The following is a 19,034-nucleotide window of genomic DNA, read 5'->3' as shown; positions in this document are numbered from 1 at the left end:
ACATGATTGAAATTCTCGAGCCTTCCGCTCTAACAGCTCCGTCAGCACAACGCTAATTTAGCGCGCCTGCCAGTCGAGCTTCGCGCATCGCGACTTTTGCTACCTCGCGCGCAACACCACCACCTCCGACACCCAACTTCGCTTGTGTCCAACTGCTCACGACGCTTCACCACCCGATAGCGATTACAACATTGACACCATGGCTAACTATCTCGCCTCTATTTTCGGTACGGAGCAGGACAAGGTCAACTGCTCCTTCTATTACAAGATCGGCGCCTGCCGCCACGGCGACCGCTGCTCGCGCAAACACGTCAAGCCATCTTACAGTCAGACGATCCTATTACCTAATTTGTATCAGAACCCAGCCTACGATCCCAAGAACAAGATGAATGCGCAGCAAATGCAGATGCATTTTGACGCCTTCTACGAGGACATCTGGTGCGAGCTATGCCAGTTTGGACTGGTTGAGGAGTTGGTAGTTTGCGACAACAACAATGATCGTATGTCTGCCTGTCCCCATCATGAGTCCCACTTCAATTACTGAGACTGATTTGTTTCACCCAGACCTCATCGGCAACGTCTACGTGCGCTTCAAGTACGAGGAAGACAGCCAGAAGGCGTGCGACGCGCTCAACAGCCGCTGGTACGCCGGCCGCCCCATCTACTGCGAACTTTCACCCGTCACCGACTTCCGCGAGGCCTGCTGTCGGCTCAACAGTGGCGAGGGCTGTGTGCGCGGCGGCTTCTGCAACTTCATTCATCGCAAGGAACCGTCGCCGGAACTGGAGCGCGAATTAGACATGTGCACGCGCAAGTGGCTCAAGGAGAGAGGCCGTGATCCAAGGAGCATGAGCAGGAGCCCCACACCGCCAGCAAAGAGATTATAGGTGTTCATTGGTTCGCGACGTGAAGAGGCTTTTGTCATTTGCGCAAACTCACCCACTTTAACAGTGAGAGAACAAAGTCCGGGTCGATTCATCGAGCATGCGACACGGCACCCGTCACTTCACTCTTTGCACACAGCTTGGAAAGCGTTGGACCTACGGTCAAAGAAAGTACTGGAAAGAAGCGTAAGAAGGTTTTCATATATGTAAAAGTGGCGTCTTAGGCGTTACCAATATCCGGCATACTAGCGTCGCGATGGCCAGGGTTTCAGCTTTTTTTTCATGGTAGCATTCGGGTATGCCCCGTTTCTTTGTCCAGTTGCGAGAATACAAAGAAGAAGCTCGTCGCTGACAGCGCTGTAGGTAGTTCAAACATTATACTACACCCATGCTCTTTCGGCCATGCTCTCAAACAACAAAAACAGGTTGCTTCACAGCTTGCATTTGAAAGCCATGGCACTCACTCGAGAATACCATGAATGAAAATTTGCGAGATTGACACGAGGGAAAGAAGAAATTTGTTGTTTTGTCTGTTTGTGTGGTCTGACAGCCCTGTAGATGGCTTGGTATCGTGCGGAGAATATACATGAAAAAAGTCCGGTGCAGGGATATGTGTGGTGTTTGTAATGTCGAGGTGCAGGAAATGTACAAACCCGCCCCCGTTACGCGGGTGAAATTTCTTGAAACAAGAAGAAGAAGAAGAAGAAGAAGCCCCTGAGATAAGCATCGCAGATGCATATACAGGCTTTTGAAACTCCACCAAAAACTCCAAACCATGCTCGTTGCTTCAAAAATGTCACCACGCTCGACTGTCCCTCAATCCAATGATTTCCCTGTCGTCTTTGCCTTTGTCTTCCTCCTTTCCATCTCCCTCTCTCCCTTCCCCTCCTCCCCCCACCCCACTCACAACACCCCCTTCCGCCCCAACACCACAACCGTCACCACCACGCCCGCAACCACACAGCCCACGACCCCCCAAAACGCCCAACACATCCAGGCCCGCTGCCTCGCCTTCTTCTTCTGGCTCTCGAGCCAAGAATCCCTGCGCGGGGCGTCAGCCGAGATGGTGGTCCAGAACTTGAAGCGCGAGGGGGGACGGTTGTAGAGGTTTAGCGAGGGTGAGGGTGGGTGGCAGGATTGGCGGTGTGGTTTGTGGTTGTGGGATGGGGGAGGAGGGAGGGGGAGGGGAGGGGGGCGGTTGGGTTGGGTGGGGGGTGTGGTGGTTGCGTTTGTGTTTGTGCTTGTTGTGTATATTGACGTGCGCTTTTGGTTTGAAGAGGGCAGGGGGGTGAGTGTGGGGCGGAGGAGGGTTTTCTGAGAGGGTGTTTTTTGGAGTTTGGTGCGTTTGGGGGGTGTAGTAGATGTAGTTGTGCGGGGGTTTTGTCGGTCTTGTTTTGCTGGTTTGGTGTTTCTGTTGTTGTCGTCGTTGTTGGAGGGCTGGGAGAGTGATGGTTGTGCTGGTGTGGTGGGATATGCAAGTGGTAATGTGAGGGCATTGGGAACCGGGGAGAACAAGGATGTGGGCGATGTGGGTGAAGCGGGTGCGGGCGAAGTGGGCGCAGAAGAGGAACGGGAGGAAGAGACGTACGAATGCTTTAGGTCGCAGTGGTTGTTGGTGTTTTGTTGGCTCATTTCGGTCTTCGCAAGTTCGTCTTGGTGGACGGCGACACTGAAGCGTTTCCAGAAGTTGGGGTCGCGTGTTGTCATTGTTTTTGTGCGATTTCTTCGCTTGGTGTGGTGTGGTATGGTGTAGTTATGCAGGAAGAGGGTTGTGTGAATGAAATTGCTAGGTGTAGGCAATCGCCCGTTTGCACGGTAGTGAATTTTTTTGTAATCAAGTCGAGATAAGAGTTCGAAGTGAATGCCAGCCCGCGGCGTAGGAATCGAAGGAAGACCAGCTTAGGTACAGTCGATCGTTGATACCATCGGTAGGTTAGGTATGCTGTGTCCGTTCCAGAGTCACATCCAAAACCGCGGAGAGCCAATCCTAAAACTGGTAGATATCCAAAGCGCACATAGCCACGCAGAACCCCTCAATCGATTGCGGCTTTGCGTCACCTGGAATGCTGTGTTGAGGAGAAGCCTTGTTGGTGACACGCAAACGTGCCAGCTGATCCGCTGTACGACGTGGGAAGGCAAGAACGTAGTACTCGACTTACAGTGACCACAATGTATTCTGTGGTGGAAAGCTAAAGGAGCGACTGAGGTGAATAGCAGCTTTGTCTGGTCCGAAGGGAGGGAGAGGCAGCTCTTCAAGGCGCAAACAACAAAGGAACAGGCGGAGAGAGGGAAAAAGAGAGAGAAAGAGAGAAAGAGAGAAAGAGAGAAAGAGAGAAAGAGAGAAAGAGAGAAAGAGAGAAAGAGAGAAATGGTAGTGAAGGAGAAGTCACACAGCACCTGGGAATGGTACACAGTTACCTCGCACTACTTAGGTAACACCATGCAAAAGCACAAGCTTTCACAGACTCGCGTTGGGTAAGCTGTAAGTTTTTGGCATATTGGCTAGTTCCCGTATGCTATCAATGAATAGCCGAATTATTGGTGTATTAAGAGCCGGATCAATGGTTATACACTTAGGCAAGTGCAGTATAATCGGTATGATTACGAGTGGATGGCCAGTGCCGGGCATCACAAGGCGTTGTGCACCATGTTCCAGTTTCCAGCCCACGCGCGACAACCGACGAACATTTCCACTCGCCCCCCCCCATGGCCGTCTTTGCAAGAAAAGCCGGTCCTGGGTATTATCTGAAGGGGGGGCCTGGCGTCCGGATGTTTGGCAATGATCTTGGAATGTGCCAATCAGCCTACCATGGCCACGGTAGGGCTGTGGGAGTGCCGTTGGGGTCATCCCAGTCTTTGCAAGGAAGGAGGATCTATGAGACGCACGGCGACGTAGTACCGAAATTAAAAACGCGTGGAGATGGGAGCATGTGATGTGGGATGAGGAAGGTAGATGGGTTTCAAGAGAACCGAAGGGTCAGGCCTGCTATCGGTGCCTACCTGCCAGGGACTGGTTCTGGTGTTTGAGCATGTATCGAGTAGATATCGCTGCTGTGGTGTCTTGAGGTTGCAGAAGCAAGTGCAGGAGGAGGATACAAAAGCGGTGGAGCGCCGGCGGGATTTGGTCGTGCACCAAGTCTTGTCTTAGTATCCTACATGCTCTATATGCTCCTATTGTGATACTACCGTACCGGTACCGGTACATGTACGTGGTCATGTTGGACAACTCCACCGCACCCACCAACAAAGGCAACAAATACTGCATGCTGTTATCGAGCACCGACAGAATCACCCTCATATCGATAAACAGCCTGCCACGTTTTGAAACACCGCCGCTAAAGTCACAAACATGACTCTTGCAACTCACACAGAGGACCGCGCACGTTACAGCACGCCGCCTCTTCCTAATCTGATAGTTAGCCCTGCACGCTCCAACCTCGACCAGAGGTACAGTCGCATCACCAGTCATTTTCCGTCACTACATATAGAACAACACAAATCCCAAACTCACATCCATGCAACCTCGCAAGTGCGGCGGCTGTTACATCATCGGAGATTATTTTCTTTCTGGACAGAGTCCACAATTTGTTTAATTACGGCTCCCGGCTCTTCGGGATAAATCGACCAGGGCATGTCACACGTCAGCGAACCAGACCAAGCACAACAAGAACAACGCCAGCGCCAGCAAGAAGGACAGCAGCAGAAGGAAAATGGCACACAGCTGGAATTCTGGAAAGTGAATGTCCCGCCCGAGCAGTGGCCGGCTACATGTCCCGACTTTCTTAGGAATTGCGGAGAGAAAGATCGCAGTATCATTGGGACGCCTGATGAGCAGTATACGAATCTGACGTGGGAGCAAGTCAAGGAAATCATTAGTAAGTTAGACAAATGCCGCGTCCCATCTCCATCCAGCTTCCTTGTTGTATGGGTCTGGGATTTGGGGAACGTTTCGTGGATGTGGATATCGATCCTAGTGCTAAGATGTTGAAATAGAAACGGACAAGGTAGACAAGTTCCAGCGACGCCCCAGCGAACTGCGACGGTATCGAGAATTTACCTATGACTTGGTGAAGAAACATGGCAGTGTCATGAAATTCATTGTAGAAGAGCGGCTGAAATGGGACTCGATGGCGGCCAAGGGAGGGCCTTTTGAATATGATGGCGAGTGCCTGCTCTTCCTCTTTTCCATGGACACATTGTCTAACGATACATTTCACTACACACAGAAGACATCAAGATTCTCTACAACGACTGGCCCTATGGCATTTCGCCCAGCATAACACACTTGGTCGTCTGGACCAAGTTCGAGCTTGAAGATGACCCCGTGACTGGTCGATGCACTCCCGCATCTCGACGGGCGATTGGCGAGTATGTGCAGAGGGTGTTTGGAGGGAAAGCAAAGGAAGTGGCGTGGTTTAAGAATTGGAAGAGTTTGAAGAGTGTGCAGTCCGTGGAGCATTTTCATGTCATGTTGTATGGGGCAGATGAGGAGTTTTTGAAGGAGGTCACTGGGGGAGATATGAGTATGTCGGAGAAATGCAGGAGAGCGTACGAAATGGTATAGTAATCCTGTGGAGAGGTAAAGATGAAGAGAGGATTGTTTAGTTGATGTGCTCTAGATGAATGTCGAAATTCGGGGATGAGATCTGGGGGATCCTGGTATCACGATGTGTTGATCACATTAGAGGGAACAGAATCAATAGATTGCATTTTGAAATGTACATGTGCATGGATGACAAACTTGGGTAGAACATTTCAACATCTCCAAGGCTCAGACAAGCAAGCCAGTTTGAATGTGATTGGTGTCCCCTGAAGATCATCTTGTTGCCTCTGTCGATGCGTCGAGGTGATTGGAGCGCGATTCATTGGCAAACTTTGACCAGTCGCGTCGTGGGCTGTGGCGCTGCTCCAGCCACCCTGGGAGCACCTCAAGGAGTGAAGGACTGGACAAGTGAACAACTAACCAGGCTCAACCAAAAAGGCAAAAGCCACTCTCGAAGGTGTACGATAATTGATGCGTGACAGACTGCAGGAGAGTAGAGCACAATGGAAGGCGTACGCATGCCCAGTTGGCGCCCTTTTGTTTGTGTCGATGGCGGTGGTGGTGTTGTTATTGTCCTCGGCCGTCCATCGAATGAAGAGAGGTGAAGGGTGAAAGCGGTGAGGACCAGTGCGGACTAGCGCTGCCGGAAAAAGTCACCGACGCTTTGGCAGGGGCTTGCCGACAAGAAAAGATTCCGACTCCACAAGGCCAACAGGGCCCGGCCCAGGTGCGACTTTGCACTTCTCGCCGAACATACCTCGATACGGCTTCCTAGCTGCCCCTCCCCCAGACCGACTTTGGGCCTGTTTCGTCGTTTGGTCGCTGCAGCTGTGTTTGCGAGATTGAGTCTTCTTTTGCTGTCTTTGCAGTTTTCGCAGCCGCAGCAAAGAGCAGGAGATTGCCCGAGACTGGGTGATTCGGCAGGAGCGACCTTCTGTCTTACCGTAGGGAAAGAGGTATGGCGTTGGAGAAAGCCGACATGGTGGAGACACCGCTGCCACCAGCAAACTAACACTCTGTCTGCCAGCCATATACCGGTACCCCCCTTCGACTACTTTCTCCGCCTCAGACACGCCTCCCCGTCCAACAGTCTACGCTGCGGCTCAGCCACGCCTCCGCGTCACCTCATGCAATAGCACTCATAGAAACCCCTGGGACCCTTTTCGCTATATCGCACATTAGTTCCACCGCCGCCTCGACATGCTCGGTTACCTCACAAGCCGCTGGCAGAGCTCCAGCGAGCCCCAGAAGACGGCGCCCAACTGGTTCGACCGCCATGTCTCGCCTCTTCTGCTGTCTGTCGCAAAGAAGGCGTGCACACATCCAATCCACACAATCGTCACCATCGCATTTCTGGCCAGTTACTCGTACCTCGGCATACTGGACAAGGGGCTGTTGGAGAGTGGCATAGAGGAGGCGACTGGCGGTGTGGACCTGCAGACACTGCTGGCGGGCAGCAAGAGGCTGAGAGTGGGAGCCGAAACGTCATGGCAATGGGAGGCTGAAGAGAGCAGGACAGAAGGGCAATCGCAAAAGGTATGCAATTAGAAACACGGTAGGAACCAGGCTCTGTTGACACCGTTCAGGCGGCACAAGAATTCGCCCTCGTCACCCTCGTATTTCCCGACTCCAGTACCATCAACTCGGCCCCGTCGCAACAGACGCTCCCCAGCAATCTCTCCGCAGAGCTCCTCCCCAGCTCATCGAGCTCCTTCTCTACCCTGTCCCACGATACCTCGCTTGCCTACTCGGTCCCCTACGACGAAGCCTCCGACTTCCTCATGGCCATGCAGGAGATGTCCGCGCCCGAGAAGACTGCACAGGCGCATGGCTTTGTCAATCAAGGCACACACGAGACGAAGAAGTGGATGATGAGGGCTTCCAAGAATGGTGCCGCGCCTGGAGGAGTGCGCAATTGGTTCAGCGACTCGTGGACTTCTTTTGTCGACTTGCTCAAGGTACGTTGTTGCGCATGGCACCACCGCCGCACGTGCGACTTGACTAATACTTGACCTCGCAGAACGCAGATACCGGCGATATCGTCATCATGGCTCTGGGCTATCTGGCCATGCATTTGACCTTTGTCTCGCTGTTTCTTGCCATGAGGCGCCTAGGATCCAACTTCTGGCTCGCTGCCGCTGTCCTACTCCAATCGGCTTTCGCTTTCCTCTTCGGTCTCGCAGTCACGACATACATGGGAGTGCCCATCAACATGATTTTGTTGTCTGAGGGTCTCCCTTTTCTGGTTGTTATTATCGGCTTCGAAAAACCAATCGTGCTCACCAAGGCTGTTCTTTCCGCTTCCTTGGACGCTCGCCGACCCTCGGATCAGTCTCGCGGCGAAGCCTCCACTATCCAGTCGGCTGTGCAGACTGCGATCAAGAGGACTGGATTCGAGATTGTCCGCGACTACTTCTTTGAGATTCTAATCCTGGTCGCTGGAGCCATGTCCGGAATCCAGGGAGGACTGCGACAGTTCTGCTTCCTCGGTGCTTGGATTCTTCTGTTTGACGCTATGATGCTGTTGACCTTCTACACTGCAATTCTCACCATCAAGTTGGAGATCAACCGTATCAAGCGCCATGTTGCCCTTCGCAGGGCGCTAGAAGATGATGGTGTCGACGGCAAGGTCGCCGAGAGCGTGGCCCGCAACAACGATTGGCCCAGGGCGCGCGATATCCAGGCTCAGAGTCACACTACGACGGCGTTTGGCAAGAAGATTACTGTACCCAAGTTCAAGGTCCTCATGGTCGCAGGTTTCATCCTCGTAAACGTTCTCAACGTAGTAACGCTCCGCTTTGGCCTCTCTCCGAGCCAGGTATCCCATGTATCTGGCGTGAGTGCTTCACCCCCTCTGGATCCCTTCAAGGTCGCCGGAAGTGGCCTTGACCTCATTCTGGAGCGTGCCAAAACTACTGGCACCTCCACGACGGTGACTGTCTTGGTGCCCATCAAGTATGAGCTTGAATTTCCTTCGGTCCACTATGCCGAACCCACCATTACCAACGAGTCGGCCTTTGGATCCAACATTAGCTCGCACATTGTTGACGGCGTGCTCAAGAGTCTGGAAGACCCTTTTCTGAGCAAGTGGATCGTCCTTGCTCTCGTTATGAGCGTTGTCCTCAACGGATATCTCTTCAACGCAGCGCGCTGGACGATCAAGGAGCCACACAAGGCCCTCGAGCCACCTCTACCTAGTGAGGTCCAGGATGGGGCCCCCTCTGTACCTCCGACTCCGCGTGTGCCTAGTATGCATATGCCAACACCACCGCGTACACCTGGCCCCGACGACCAACCCCGGGCTGTACAGCCTCTGACCACTCGACCCGCGCCACAAAGATTGATGACGGAGATCCCATCAGGACCCACTGACGAACAGCAAAGACAACCTAACCGCCCAATTGAAGTCCTGGAACAGATGATCAAGGACAAGCAAGCGCCTAAGATGACTGATGAAGAGCTTGTGGAGATGTCGCTTAGGGGTAAAATTCCAGGCTATGCTCTCGAGAAGACACTCGGCGACAAGACCCGTGCGGTTAAGATCCGCCGTGGTTTGGTTTCACGCACCCACGCCACTCGTGAGACTTCGACACTCTTGGAAAGCTCGCTGCTGCCGTACAAAGACTACAACTACGATCTTGTCCATGGTGCATGCTGTGAGAACGTGGTCGGCTACCTTCCCCTTCCTCTTGGTGTTGCTGGACCCATTTTAGTAGATGGCCAAAACTACTTCCTTCCTATGGCCACTACTGAAGGTGTGCTTGTTGCCTCGACATCAAGAGGTGCCAAGGCCATCAACGCTGGTGGCGGTGCTGTCACTGTTGTCACTGGTGACGGTATGACACGAGGACCTTGTATCGGATTCGAAAGTCTCGCAAGAGCAGGTGCCGCGAAGAACTGGCTCGACTCTGACGAAGGTCAACGAACAATGAAGGATGCCTTCAACTCCACCTCCCGCTTTGCCCGCCTGCAGTCCATGAAGTCTGCGATTGCAGGCACAAACATCTACGTTCGATTCCGCGCCACCACTGGCGACGCCATGGGCATGAACATGATTTCCAAAGGTGTCGAACACGCTCTAAACGTCATGGCCAACGACGCGGGCTTCGACGACATGCGCGTCGTCACTGTCTCGGGCAACTACTGTACCGACAAGAAGGCTGCGGCGATCAACTGGATCGATGGCCGCGGTAAGGGTGTTGTTGCCGAAGCCATTATTCCCGGCGCTGTCGTCCGATCTGTACTCAAGTGCGAGGTGGAAGACCTTGTGCAAATGAACATTTCCAAGAACCTGATTGGATCCGCAATGGCGGGTGCAATGGGTGGTTTCAATGCTCACGCTGCTAATATCGTTGCCGCCATCTTTCTTGCTACGGGCCAGGATCCAGCGCAGGTCGTTGAGAGCGCGAATTGTATTACCATCATGAACAAGTATGTTCCCCCCTCCCTCGCTTTCCCGCAGAGGAACCAGCCCACTAACAAACCAACAGCATAAGAGGCGACCTCCAAGTCTCCGTCTCCATGCCCTCGATCGAAGTCGGCACCATTGGCGGCGGCACCATTCTCGAGCCCCAATCCGCCATGCTCGACCTCCTCGGCGTCCGCGGCGCTCACCCCACGTCTCCCGGTGACAATGCACGCCAGCTCGCCCGCGTCATTGCAGCCGGTGTCTTGGCCGGTGAACTCAGTCTCAACAGCGCGCTGTGCGCTGGTCACCTGGTCAAGGCGCACATGGCGCACAACCGCAGTAACGTGCCCAGTCGCGCGCCGACACCTGCACCCCAGACGCCCGTCACGGGCGCGCAGACACCGATTTCGGGCGCGGCGGGCTTGATGCCCCTCAGTATGGCGAATGGCCCGTTGCCGAAGCGGTAGGGTGTGCGTCGCTTGTATCTGTATATTTGTGTTTTTGTGCGGATAATAGAGGGATGCATGTCTAAGAAAGGGAAAGCGAATTGTAAGGGTTGTGTGTGGGGTGACATTCTAGAGATTATATGCGAGTAGGAATGGGGATAGAGTACCTTTGATCGTATATATGCATGTACTAGGGAGAATTTCAAAATTCTTCTTCTTCTTCTTCTTCTTCTTCTTCTTCTTCTTCTTCTTCTTCTTTCAGCACAGTAAAGAACACGGAATCAATGTGCGCATCTCCATCTCCTTTCTCATCTTGACCTCTGTGTTTCTCCCCCCCCATATCTCCCTAGAGTGTCATGATCCTGATTCAGGATCGACCAGCCATGCAAGTACTGGCGTGATTTTATTTCTTCATTGCATATTTTTCCATGTTCACTTCAAGTCATCCATTTTCCTTGGTGAAGGGTGAAGCAGAGAGGGACGTGTAGATGATTGTACGGGATGAATACTATACTTTTTCTTTTTCTGCATTGTTTTCTGTACTTGGTCTTGGTCTTGGGTGTGGATGGTGTGCAGTGTCGTGTCGTGTCGTGTCGTGTGCAGTACACATCTACACGACTAGCCAACTTTTCTTGCAAAAAAAAAATAAGAAAAAAGGGGGTGGGGGGGTCGGGGGGGGGACAAGAGCAAGAGCAAGAGCAAGAGCAAGAGCAAGAGCAAGAGCAAGAACAAGAAAAGCAGGAAAAAAGGGCATTCAGTCTTGTGGAGATGGGCTAGGCTTGGAAAGTGTCGCCCTTTGATTCCTGTCTACTTCTGCTACTCGCACCTCCCGTCTCACATCTCCCAATCCACCTCCCCCCCACCTACATCTCCACCCTCCATCCTCCCAACTCCCAAAACGTCTACTCCCCACATCACATCACATCACATCACAACACACCTCAACATCATCAAAACCTTCATCCAATGTTTCCAATATCATACACCATTTCACCCGTCAACATGATGTCCGACAAAGAAGCACGACAACCGGCACAGAATGGGGGGACACATCATTTCGCAAGCCCTACGAGACAAGGGAAAACGGGTGGGCTGGGGGAAAAAGAGCAAAGACTACAAAGACAAAGAGGAAGAAGAAGAGGAAGAAGAGGAGCAAGGGGACAGAGAGAAGAAAAAGACGCCAAAATGAGATTCCCAATTCAAACATGCTATTTCCATCCTCCCTCCTCTCCAGATCCGCATCCTTGCATGGTTTCCCCTTTACCAGTCCTTTGCAAGCCCCAAGGCCTGCAAGTTCACCTCGGGCGCAGTTGGTTGTCATGTCCCACCCACACTGATATCGTTCCTCAAACTGCTCGGCTCAGGCGCCTTCTTGGCTCTCCTGCCCAAGAGCGTGGCACTGTCCAAACTCAGCTCAAATGCCCCCTTGTTCTTCACCTGGCGCTTTGCCGCCGCCGCTACAGCCGGCGAATGTTGACCATAACCGCGTTCCTGTTGGCGTGGTTGCTGCCGTGCCTGTGCTGCCGCAGAGAGAGTCGTGTTGCGCATCTTCTGCTCAACAGACGTCACATCATTGGCTTGAGACTTGGGTAGCTTGGCAGGAGGATGTTGCGAGGATCCCTCGTACGGGGCTGACTCGGCCGCGTATTCATCGTCGTCTTCATTCTCATCGAGGGCGTTGAGAGAGTTGATGGCGTTGGCGCCGCGGTAGCCTTGCTTGAACTGCTTCTTCCGCTTGCCTTCCTCTTCTTGTCTGTGAACGGCGTAGCCGACGTCAAAGACTTCGCGCAGGTTGACGGCACCGGGCGACCGAAAGTCCATGCGGCGGGCGCCGGGGGACTCGAGATAGGAGAAGTCTGGCTGAAGGCGGTCCTTCTTGAGCGCTGCAGGGGTGGCAAGAGGAGGTGCGTCATAGGCAGAGTATGTGGGCTCGTTGGCTTCGCGGATCCAGGGGTGGTTCAAGAATTGATTGATGTCATATCGCTTTTCTGGGTCGACAGTCAAGAGATGCGATACAAGATCTTGTGCGGGCTTCGAGATGTCATCCCACCATGGCGACAGGAAGGTGTATTGACCACGGGCAACCTTTTCGGTGAGGGTTTGGATAGACTCGTCGTAGAATGGGGGGAAACCACAAAGTAGTGTATAGAGCACACATCCTAGAGCCCACATGTCGACACTCTTGGAGTACCGCTCGTCCTTGACAATCTCGGGAGCAGTGTATCCAACCGTGCCACATGGCGTCATGGTTTGGCTGTCCCAGATGACTTTGCTAAGACCAAAGTCGGCGACCTTGATCAGACCAATACCCCCGGCGCCCTTGCCCTTGACAAACTCGCCCTCATCAGCCTTTTCCTCGTCATCCGGACCCTTTGGCTTGGGGTTGCGTGTGGGCACAAATGGAGTGGGGTAGAATAGCAGATTCTCAGGCTTGATGTCACTGTCACATGACGTCAGTAGGTGCAACTCACAAAAACCCTCTACTGAGATACGAACCGATGTACTACGCCAGCCTCCTCGTGCAGGTACTGCAATGCATTGGCAACCTGGATGATGGTGTGCCGTGAAAGGTCCTCGGAGAAGTACGTCAGACGGACGATCTGGTGGAACAGTTCGCCACCAGGGCAGAGCTCGAGCACGATGAAGTAGTACTGCCGCGACTCGTGGAAATCGATGAGCTTGACAATGTTGGGATGGTCAAGTTGGCGCATAATCTGTACTTCCTTGAGGATGTTCGCTCGCTAAAGGGCATTACGTCAGTGCCTGCGCTACCCATGCAAAAGGAGATTATGAGTGTACGGGGACGCCAACGACGGGGCGCCGCGGACCAACACTGAATAGAATCTATATCGCACCTCGGCTGCTTTTGGCGTTTTGAAGTCCGGATGGACATGCTTGTCGCCCTAGACCGGCCGCGCGTTGGTAACGTCCAAGAAGACAGCCAGAAAGGGTGCACGTGAAGTGAGCGAGACGGGGGAGGGGAGGCAAGTGAACGATGTAACGGAACAGGACAAGGAAGGGGGCATTGGATGAAGGGGTCCACTAACCTGCTGCGAGTTCATCTCGAACTTGCGGACGACCTTGATGGCAACCTCGCCCCACTGGCCAGTCGTGTCTCGTGCGCGATATACGTTGCTGAAAGCGCCATCGCCCATCTTCTCAAGCAGGGTCCAGCGCTCGAGGCCAGGATACCTCGGGAGCTTGCCCTTGGCCTCGCGCTCTTCCGCCACGATGCGTTCCAGTACCTGGGGGTCGACCTGTGACTGCTTGGCCTCGCGCTTCTGCTTGTCGCCAGCTGCGCGGGCTGCGGCATCACCCGCTTGGGCGGCGACGTTGCGGTTGTCGCCGGCGCCAGCACCGACAGAGTAGTCGCCATGGGGGACGGCGCCGTGCTGCAGTGGCTTGTGGTCCATGGCGGGCTCGGTTATGCCATGATGGACGGCCTCAGGGGCGTGGTGGCGTTGCTGTTGCGACTGAGCGTGAACGGGCGAGACGTTGGTGGTGGGCTCTGCGTTCTGGCGGGCCTGCTTGCCATGGCGCAGGAAGTTTTTGAAGTTCTGTATGGCAGCCATGTTTAGTGTGTGTGTGTGTGTGTGTGTGTGTGTGTGTGTGTGTGTGTGTGTGTGTGTGTGTGTGTGTGTGTGTATGTGTCTGGCAGTTAATTCTGGAGAGCGACTGATACAGTTGGCGGGGTGAGTATTCGTCGTCGTCGTCGTCGTCGACAAGCGACGTGAATGGGGCAAAAGTCGGGCTACGAGAAGAAAGAAGGATGAAAAGAGGACAGCCGAGTGCAAGCGTGTATGTGTAGGAGAGCAGCGGTTCCCAGATGACCAGGGGATTTCTATTGCAGACGTTTTGGAAAACCGAATCAACGACTTGAAATGGGGAATGGAAGGAGGGAGTGTGTGACTTTGGGAGGGGAGCAGGCCAGGCCAAAGGAAAAGGTCATGCAGGGAGAAAGCAGCCATGTTGCCCAGAACAAGAGAGAGTGCAATGACGCAGCAGATGAGGACGCTCGGGCCAGGTTCATGACGGCATCGCAAACAAGCTGCACCAGCCGCATCGGAATCCAAACTACTAGCCGAGATCATCATGCGCTTTGCTTGTCCGCTGCCCTCTTCCTCCCCTTTCTTCCCAGAGAGGAACTGAGGAAGTAAGAGGAGAGGAGAGGAGAGGAGAGTGGGGAGAAGAGAGAGGTGTGAATTGTGGAAAATTGTAGTAGAATCTTCTCGCAGCCCCCTTCCCCCCCTGGTGGTACCCGTAGTAGTCGCAAATCTTCACCTATGGAACACACATACACACACATAGACAGCTGGAGCCCTCTAGTGGCGCGCGCAAGTGCACATGTACTGTGTATGTACCGTAGATGGTAGACTAGGAGAGAGAGGGGGGGGGAGGGAGAGAGAGGGAGAGAGGGAGAGAGAAGGAGAGAAGGAGAAAAAAAGGCCTCTTACCTCGATCACAGGTGCCATCTTGCTGCGTCTTCGGCGTGGAGAAGACGAGGTTGGAAACTGCATGGGTGACAGAGCGCGGGTGGCTCGGGCTGGGATCGAGGATGGTAGGGTATTCCGGTGTGTATTGTATTGTATTGTACTGTACGATATGTACACAGAACCGAAACAGGAGATGGCGTAGCTGCCCGTGATACCGCAAGTACGTAGGCCGGGGCCTCGGTCGTTGGGTGAAGTCCGCTTTGGTGGAGATGTGACGGGTGGAGAGTTGGCTGCCTGCCCTACCTAGCTCACGGCAAGGGGCGCTTGGTAATCAGTTCACAGCCGCAGCCGCAGTAGGGATGGCTGTTTGTTGTTGTTGTTGTTGTTGTTGTTGCTGCAGAGGTTGCCGTTTTCCAATATTGTGTTGCCCTTGTCTCCGTGGTGAAATCGGACCTTTCGGCCGTCTTAGATACGCGAAGCACGTTGGAAATGCTGGGGGGAGAAGAGGGAGGGGAAGGCCGACTGGGGTTCGGGGCTCGGCGAGGGGCGGAGAAGCAGCGGTAGGGTCGACGAGGATATGCAATAGGTACAGTCCTGTTCCCTTGGGTATACTGTTCCTGTCTGGACAGTAAACGAGGAAGAACGAGTGCAACAGCTTGCCTGGCTTCTCTTTTGCAGAAAAGAAGTGTCAACAGGGCAAAGGACATGATTTTTGCTTGTCATGGGCCACGGCCAGTGCGTGCACGATGACTGACTCTTCGCGCATGCTATCATGACCAGTGTGGCCGCACACGCCGCGGGTGCCCCGGCATGGTTCTTCCCAGCACGATAGGTAGAGTACTGTAGAGTAGGTATGGACTATGTAGTAGGATGGGTTTTGCTGCAGCGGTTGATGGGCTGAACGGCTGAATGGGGCTGAATGGGCTCCCTCCAAGAGGCTCCCTCAGCCCATCACCCTACGCCACCCTTGATGCCGTGTCATCGCCCTGCCCTGTCCTCCTCTTCCTCAACCACCGCTCGTACAATGCCCAACGGACCCAGCAGCCAGGCCAGACAGGCCTCGGTGCAAGTCAGCAAGGATCCCGGCCATCAGTCTGCCACATGCATGGCCAAGAGTGCTCTTCTCTAGTAGTAGTAGAGTAGTAGTAGTAGTAGAGTAGTAGTAGTAGTAGTAGTAGTAGAGTAGTAGTAGTAGAGTAGTAGTAGTAGTAGAGTAGTAGTAGTAGTAGTAGTAGAGTAGTAGTAGTAGTAGTTGTAGTAGTAGTAGTACAATTACCAATACAGCCACTTTGCCACCACCACGGCCCTCGGACCCCAGGCTTGCCTCGCCTCGCCTCGCCGCGCTCCGAGCCCGTCCTTGGATTTACCGGATTCTCTTCCAACGGCTGGGGGGGGGGTTGGGGTCACAATGATGCAGGGTCCAGTCTGAGCTAACGCGCTCTTACGTCACTGCGCAGTTGGGGGGAAACAAAACAAACCACACAGACAGTTCTCCTAGTACTCTACGCTCACCATGTAGAGTACACACCATGGTAGAGTAGTACCCTCTACTACAATAGAATAGCCATCAGGACAGTAACAGGACGCTTGTCGGTTGATCCTTGCCTATCCGCCTCCACGCCTAAAACACTTCGGACGTTTGCAGCGACCATGTCAATCAATCAACCCTACTTGCATCCACCTACCCCAACCCCAACCATCCATCCATTCCACGAGGCCACGAGATGAAAATGCAGACTCCAGTCTCCTCGGGCGCTCGGCGTGCGTGCTTGGCATACTGCCGCTATCAAAGCCTTTTTGGTTGGATGCGCAACACTTCCAGGATACCTAGTATATTTGTACAGTAAATACCTACCCACTGGACATGGGGCTTCGGCGAGTTCGGCGGAAATGGGAGAACCCCCCCGCAGCTGAGAAACATGGAAATGGCATCACGCGCGACTGTTTTGCTGCCCAATAATCGGCCTCATAGTGTGTTTATTAGCGAGTGAGGCATCCGAGAAGGATCATTCTTGTAGTCTCCCTCTCTCCACTGGCAATGTCAGACTGTGACTGTGTCTGTGTGTGTCTGTGTGTGTGCATTGCCGGCAATGTCGATCAAAGTTTTACCATGTGTCTATCCTTCACCAGTCGCAGTTTATACTTTATTAATAAAGGCAATCTCCGTGGAGACGGTTATGCCATGTGCAAGTCTGTGACGCTGCAGCTTCGTCTTGGCCCTCGGTAGGCATTATACGCACCAAAGGACACGGAAATGAACAACAGTCCCCGCTTGTCTTCAAGATCTCCGACCAGGAGAGCTCGGGGAAGAATGGGACCAAGACCTCGTTACATCATTGGCTAGGGAGATGTACGTTGCAACTTGAACCTCTCCCATCAGCTTCTCCACTACTATGGCTATCCAGCCTCGCATCTCTCGCACGAACAGTCAAACCCCCACGTCTTCTTCAGCCTCAGCATCCTCTTCGCCCGACTTAGCTTGCGCTCTTCTCCGCTGAGATAGGTAATGCACAGCTCGTCCCCTTTGGCAATCGCTCGTCTTGCCCTAAACGTCCAGGCCCGCCCGTCTCTCTGTTTCTCCACGTTTGGATGGCATGAGTGGTTAAAGTAGCTTGCCGCGGGCCAGCAACCATATCCAAAGAACTCGGATCCATCATCCTCCAGCGAGCGTACACCAAAAGAGTTGTGGGAATCGCGCGACGATAGCGTGAAGATCATCTCAGAAGTTACAAGAGGAAGCAGCGGGAGAGGAAGAATGGCCAATAGAGCGACGTACGTCCTCGTAAATGCCTCCAGATCGTCAGTGCTGTGATACGGCGTCTCGTCCGCCGCAAGAGCGAGCACTCGCTGCCAGTCTGCGGCGTGGTGATAGCGCCAGAGAATACCACCGAGACAGAAGGTCATGACGTCTGGTGTTATCTGCTGTTGCAACGCCTTTTGCAGTGCTTTCTTGTGCTGCTTTGTGATCTGCACCGCGCCCTTCTCCCCATCACCCTTGTCACCCTCTCCTTCTCTGGCAATCCGAATCAGCGCAGCCTGAGCTGCGACCGTCTCCCACGCCTCCTTGATATCTTTCGATTTTGGCCGCGGCAAATCGAGCTCGACCATCTCGCTATCTTCTTTTCCTCGTCCCTTTGTGAGTTTCTCCACCGCAGCCCAAGCCTGCACTCCGACTTCGCCATTGTCTACTATCCACTTCTCTCGACATGTTTTCGAGCAGAAAGCAAATCCAACATCCTTGTCCCGTATCTCTAGATCACGGCCGTAATCATACTTGAAGCATTGCCCGCAGACCTCCCGCCTGTACTCGCGTAGTAACACAGAGAGTGTAAGGTCGTCTGACCGCCATATCACTGTGCCAGCACCAATATCTTGACTTGCGAATACGGCACGACCCGCAAACTGTGTCTGGCGAATCTCGAAGAGTGAACAAGTTGGGACACCGATGGGAAGCGTATCGTTCGATTTGCTGGCGGGCGCAAGGGAGAGTGATGACCGTCGAGAGGTGCTGGGTGCCGAGTCGCTAGCCGTGGCAGGAGCCGAGTAGTCGCTTAGGGTGTCCATGGCAGTAATGACAAGTCTATTAGCAGGCTGACTGGTGAGTTATTCGATCACTTTTGAGCACGCAGTGGCGTTGGCGATGTTTGTCTGTTCAGCTTCCTATGTCGAACAGTTGCTGATGTCTGTATAGTATACACAGAGGCAGGGGCCTATGGTCACTTTCGTATGTCCCTTATACATGAGCCTAAGGTGAATGATCGTAGAATGGACATGTTCTTCGTAGTGCTGCTCTTCGTGCTCCTGAGCGGTGAGTGAAAGAAAGACGTGCGTATGTGGGAGACGATAATTTGGTTGTGCCTGGCCTAGAATTTGGACCCTTGCATGGATTGAGTTAGATCTATGACAGGGGTCGCCGATAAAGATAAGCGAGGCATTAGATCCACAACTGCTGGGCCATGCCCATGATCCTCCATGATTATGCCAGGATTGATCGGATGAATGTTGTAAGTAATAGATATCATGAGTACAATTCAGGCGGAGAAGTGCTACGGCGATCACAAGCATTCTTCTTCATTCAACTCCATTCGAACTAACTATGAGGCATAGATAGGGTCAATCCATTGTGTAGGCCAACGACAACACCTTGCACCTGGAGAGCATCCGTATACCACGTGATCAAAATGATAATGCAAACAACTGCGCTCAGGAACCAGCTTCGATTCATCAACATCACAGCGTCGCGGATAAAATGAAACGCTCCATCATGTCGAGATGTGATTATCCATCCATAAAATGACCTCGTGCATACATTAGGTAAAA

At 53.3% G+C, this 19,034-nt stretch overlaps 6 protein-coding genes across 6 annotated transcripts; 4 read left to right on the top strand and 2 right to left on the bottom strand.

Moving 5' to 3' along the window:
• Nucleotides 1-61: 61 nt before the first annotated feature.
• IAQ61_010799 (uncharacterized protein) lies at nucleotides 62-3,004 on the top strand (the record flags this gene model as incomplete). The annotated part of the gene is made up of 3 exons (XM_003834768.2): nucleotides 62-500; nucleotides 565-1,180; nucleotides 1,248-3,004. Coding segments are annotated over 2 exons (762 nt in total), but the record flags the coding sequence as incomplete, so codon positions are not given.
• A 1,511-nt stretch (nucleotides 3,005-4,515) lies between these two features.
• On the top strand, nucleotides 4,516-5,448 carry IAQ61_010798 (uncharacterized protein; the record flags this gene model as incomplete). Its single annotated transcript, XM_066098935.1, has 3 exons — nucleotides 4,516-4,759; nucleotides 4,878-5,045; nucleotides 5,111-5,448. The coding sequence occupies 3 exons, from the start codon at nucleotides 4,516-4,518 to the stop codon at nucleotides 5,446-5,448; spliced, it is 750 nt and encodes a 249-aa protein (XP_065951093.1).
• A 482-nt stretch (nucleotides 5,449-5,930) lies between these two features.
• On the top strand, nucleotides 5,931-10,302 carry IAQ61_010797 (uncharacterized protein; the record flags this gene model as incomplete). The annotated part of the gene is made up of 7 exons (XM_066098934.1): nucleotides 5,931-6,028; nucleotides 6,352-6,383; nucleotides 6,455-6,546; nucleotides 6,610-6,963; nucleotides 7,014-7,385; nucleotides 7,448-9,858; nucleotides 9,918-10,302. 7 exons carry the CDS (start codon nucleotides 5,931-5,933, stop codon nucleotides 10,300-10,302), a joined length of 3,744 nt encoding a protein of 1,247 aa, XP_065951092.1.
• Nucleotides 10,303-11,143: 841 nt separating this feature from the next.
• Nucleotides 11,144-15,227, bottom strand: IAQ61_010796 (uncharacterized protein). Its single transcript, XM_066098933.1, has 3 exons — nucleotides 13,329-15,227; nucleotides 12,778-13,022; nucleotides 11,144-12,721 (listed from the first exon to the last, which is right to left on the bottom strand). Exons 1-3 carry the CDS (start codon nucleotides 14,373-14,375, stop codon nucleotides 11,599-11,601), a joined length of 2,415 nt encoding a protein of 804 aa, XP_065951091.1. The 5' UTR covers nucleotides 14,376-15,227; the 3' UTR covers nucleotides 11,144-11,598.
• A 1,884-nt stretch (nucleotides 15,228-17,111) lies between these two features.
• IAQ61_010795 (uncharacterized protein) lies at nucleotides 17,112-18,278 on the bottom strand (the record flags this gene model as incomplete). The annotated part of the gene is made up of 1 exon (XM_003834762.1): nucleotides 17,112-18,278. The coding sequence occupies one exon, from the start codon at nucleotides 18,276-18,278 to the stop codon at nucleotides 17,112-17,114; it is 1,167 nt and encodes a 388-aa protein (XP_003834810.1).
• A 255-nt stretch (nucleotides 18,279-18,533) lies between these two features.
• IAQ61_010794 (uncharacterized protein) lies at nucleotides 18,534-19,011 on the top strand (the record flags this gene model as incomplete). The annotated part of the gene is made up of 2 exons (XM_003834761.2): nucleotides 18,534-18,718; nucleotides 18,844-19,011. Exons 1-2 carry the CDS (start codon nucleotides 18,671-18,673, stop codon nucleotides 19,009-19,011), a joined length of 216 nt encoding a protein of 71 aa, XP_003834809.2. The 5' UTR covers nucleotides 18,534-18,670.
• Between the last annotated feature and the right edge of the window lie 23 nt (nucleotides 19,012-19,034).

The sequence above is a fragment of the Plenodomus lingam genome (genome assembly GCF_022343315.1).
Source record: "Plenodomus lingam strain CAN1 chromosome Unknown contig_9, whole genome shotgun sequence".
In the NCBI taxonomy this organism is placed as follows: Eukaryota; Fungi; Ascomycota; class Dothideomycetes; order Pleosporales; family Leptosphaeriaceae; genus Plenodomus; species Plenodomus lingam.
The sequence above is the reverse complement of the archived record's forward strand: the minus strand, read 5'-3'. Positions and strand labels throughout refer to the sequence as shown.

What these genes read in the sequence shown, in the direction of transcription:
- IAQ61_010796 (XM_066098933.1), bottom strand. Translation starts at nt 14,375, where the DNA reads ATGATGATCTCGGCTAGTAGTTTGGATTCCGATGCGGCTGGTGCAGCT. An exon ending in TCGAGATGAACTCGCAGCAG is followed by an intron (nt 13,023 to 13,328) that starts GTTAGTGGACCC and finishes AATGCCCTTTAG; the next exon opens with CGAGCGAACATCCTCAAGGA. An exon ending in GAGGCTGGCGTAGTACATCG is followed by an intron (nt 12,722 to 12,777) that starts GTTCGTATCTCA and finishes GTCATGTGACAG; the next exon opens with TGACATCAAGCCTGAGAATC.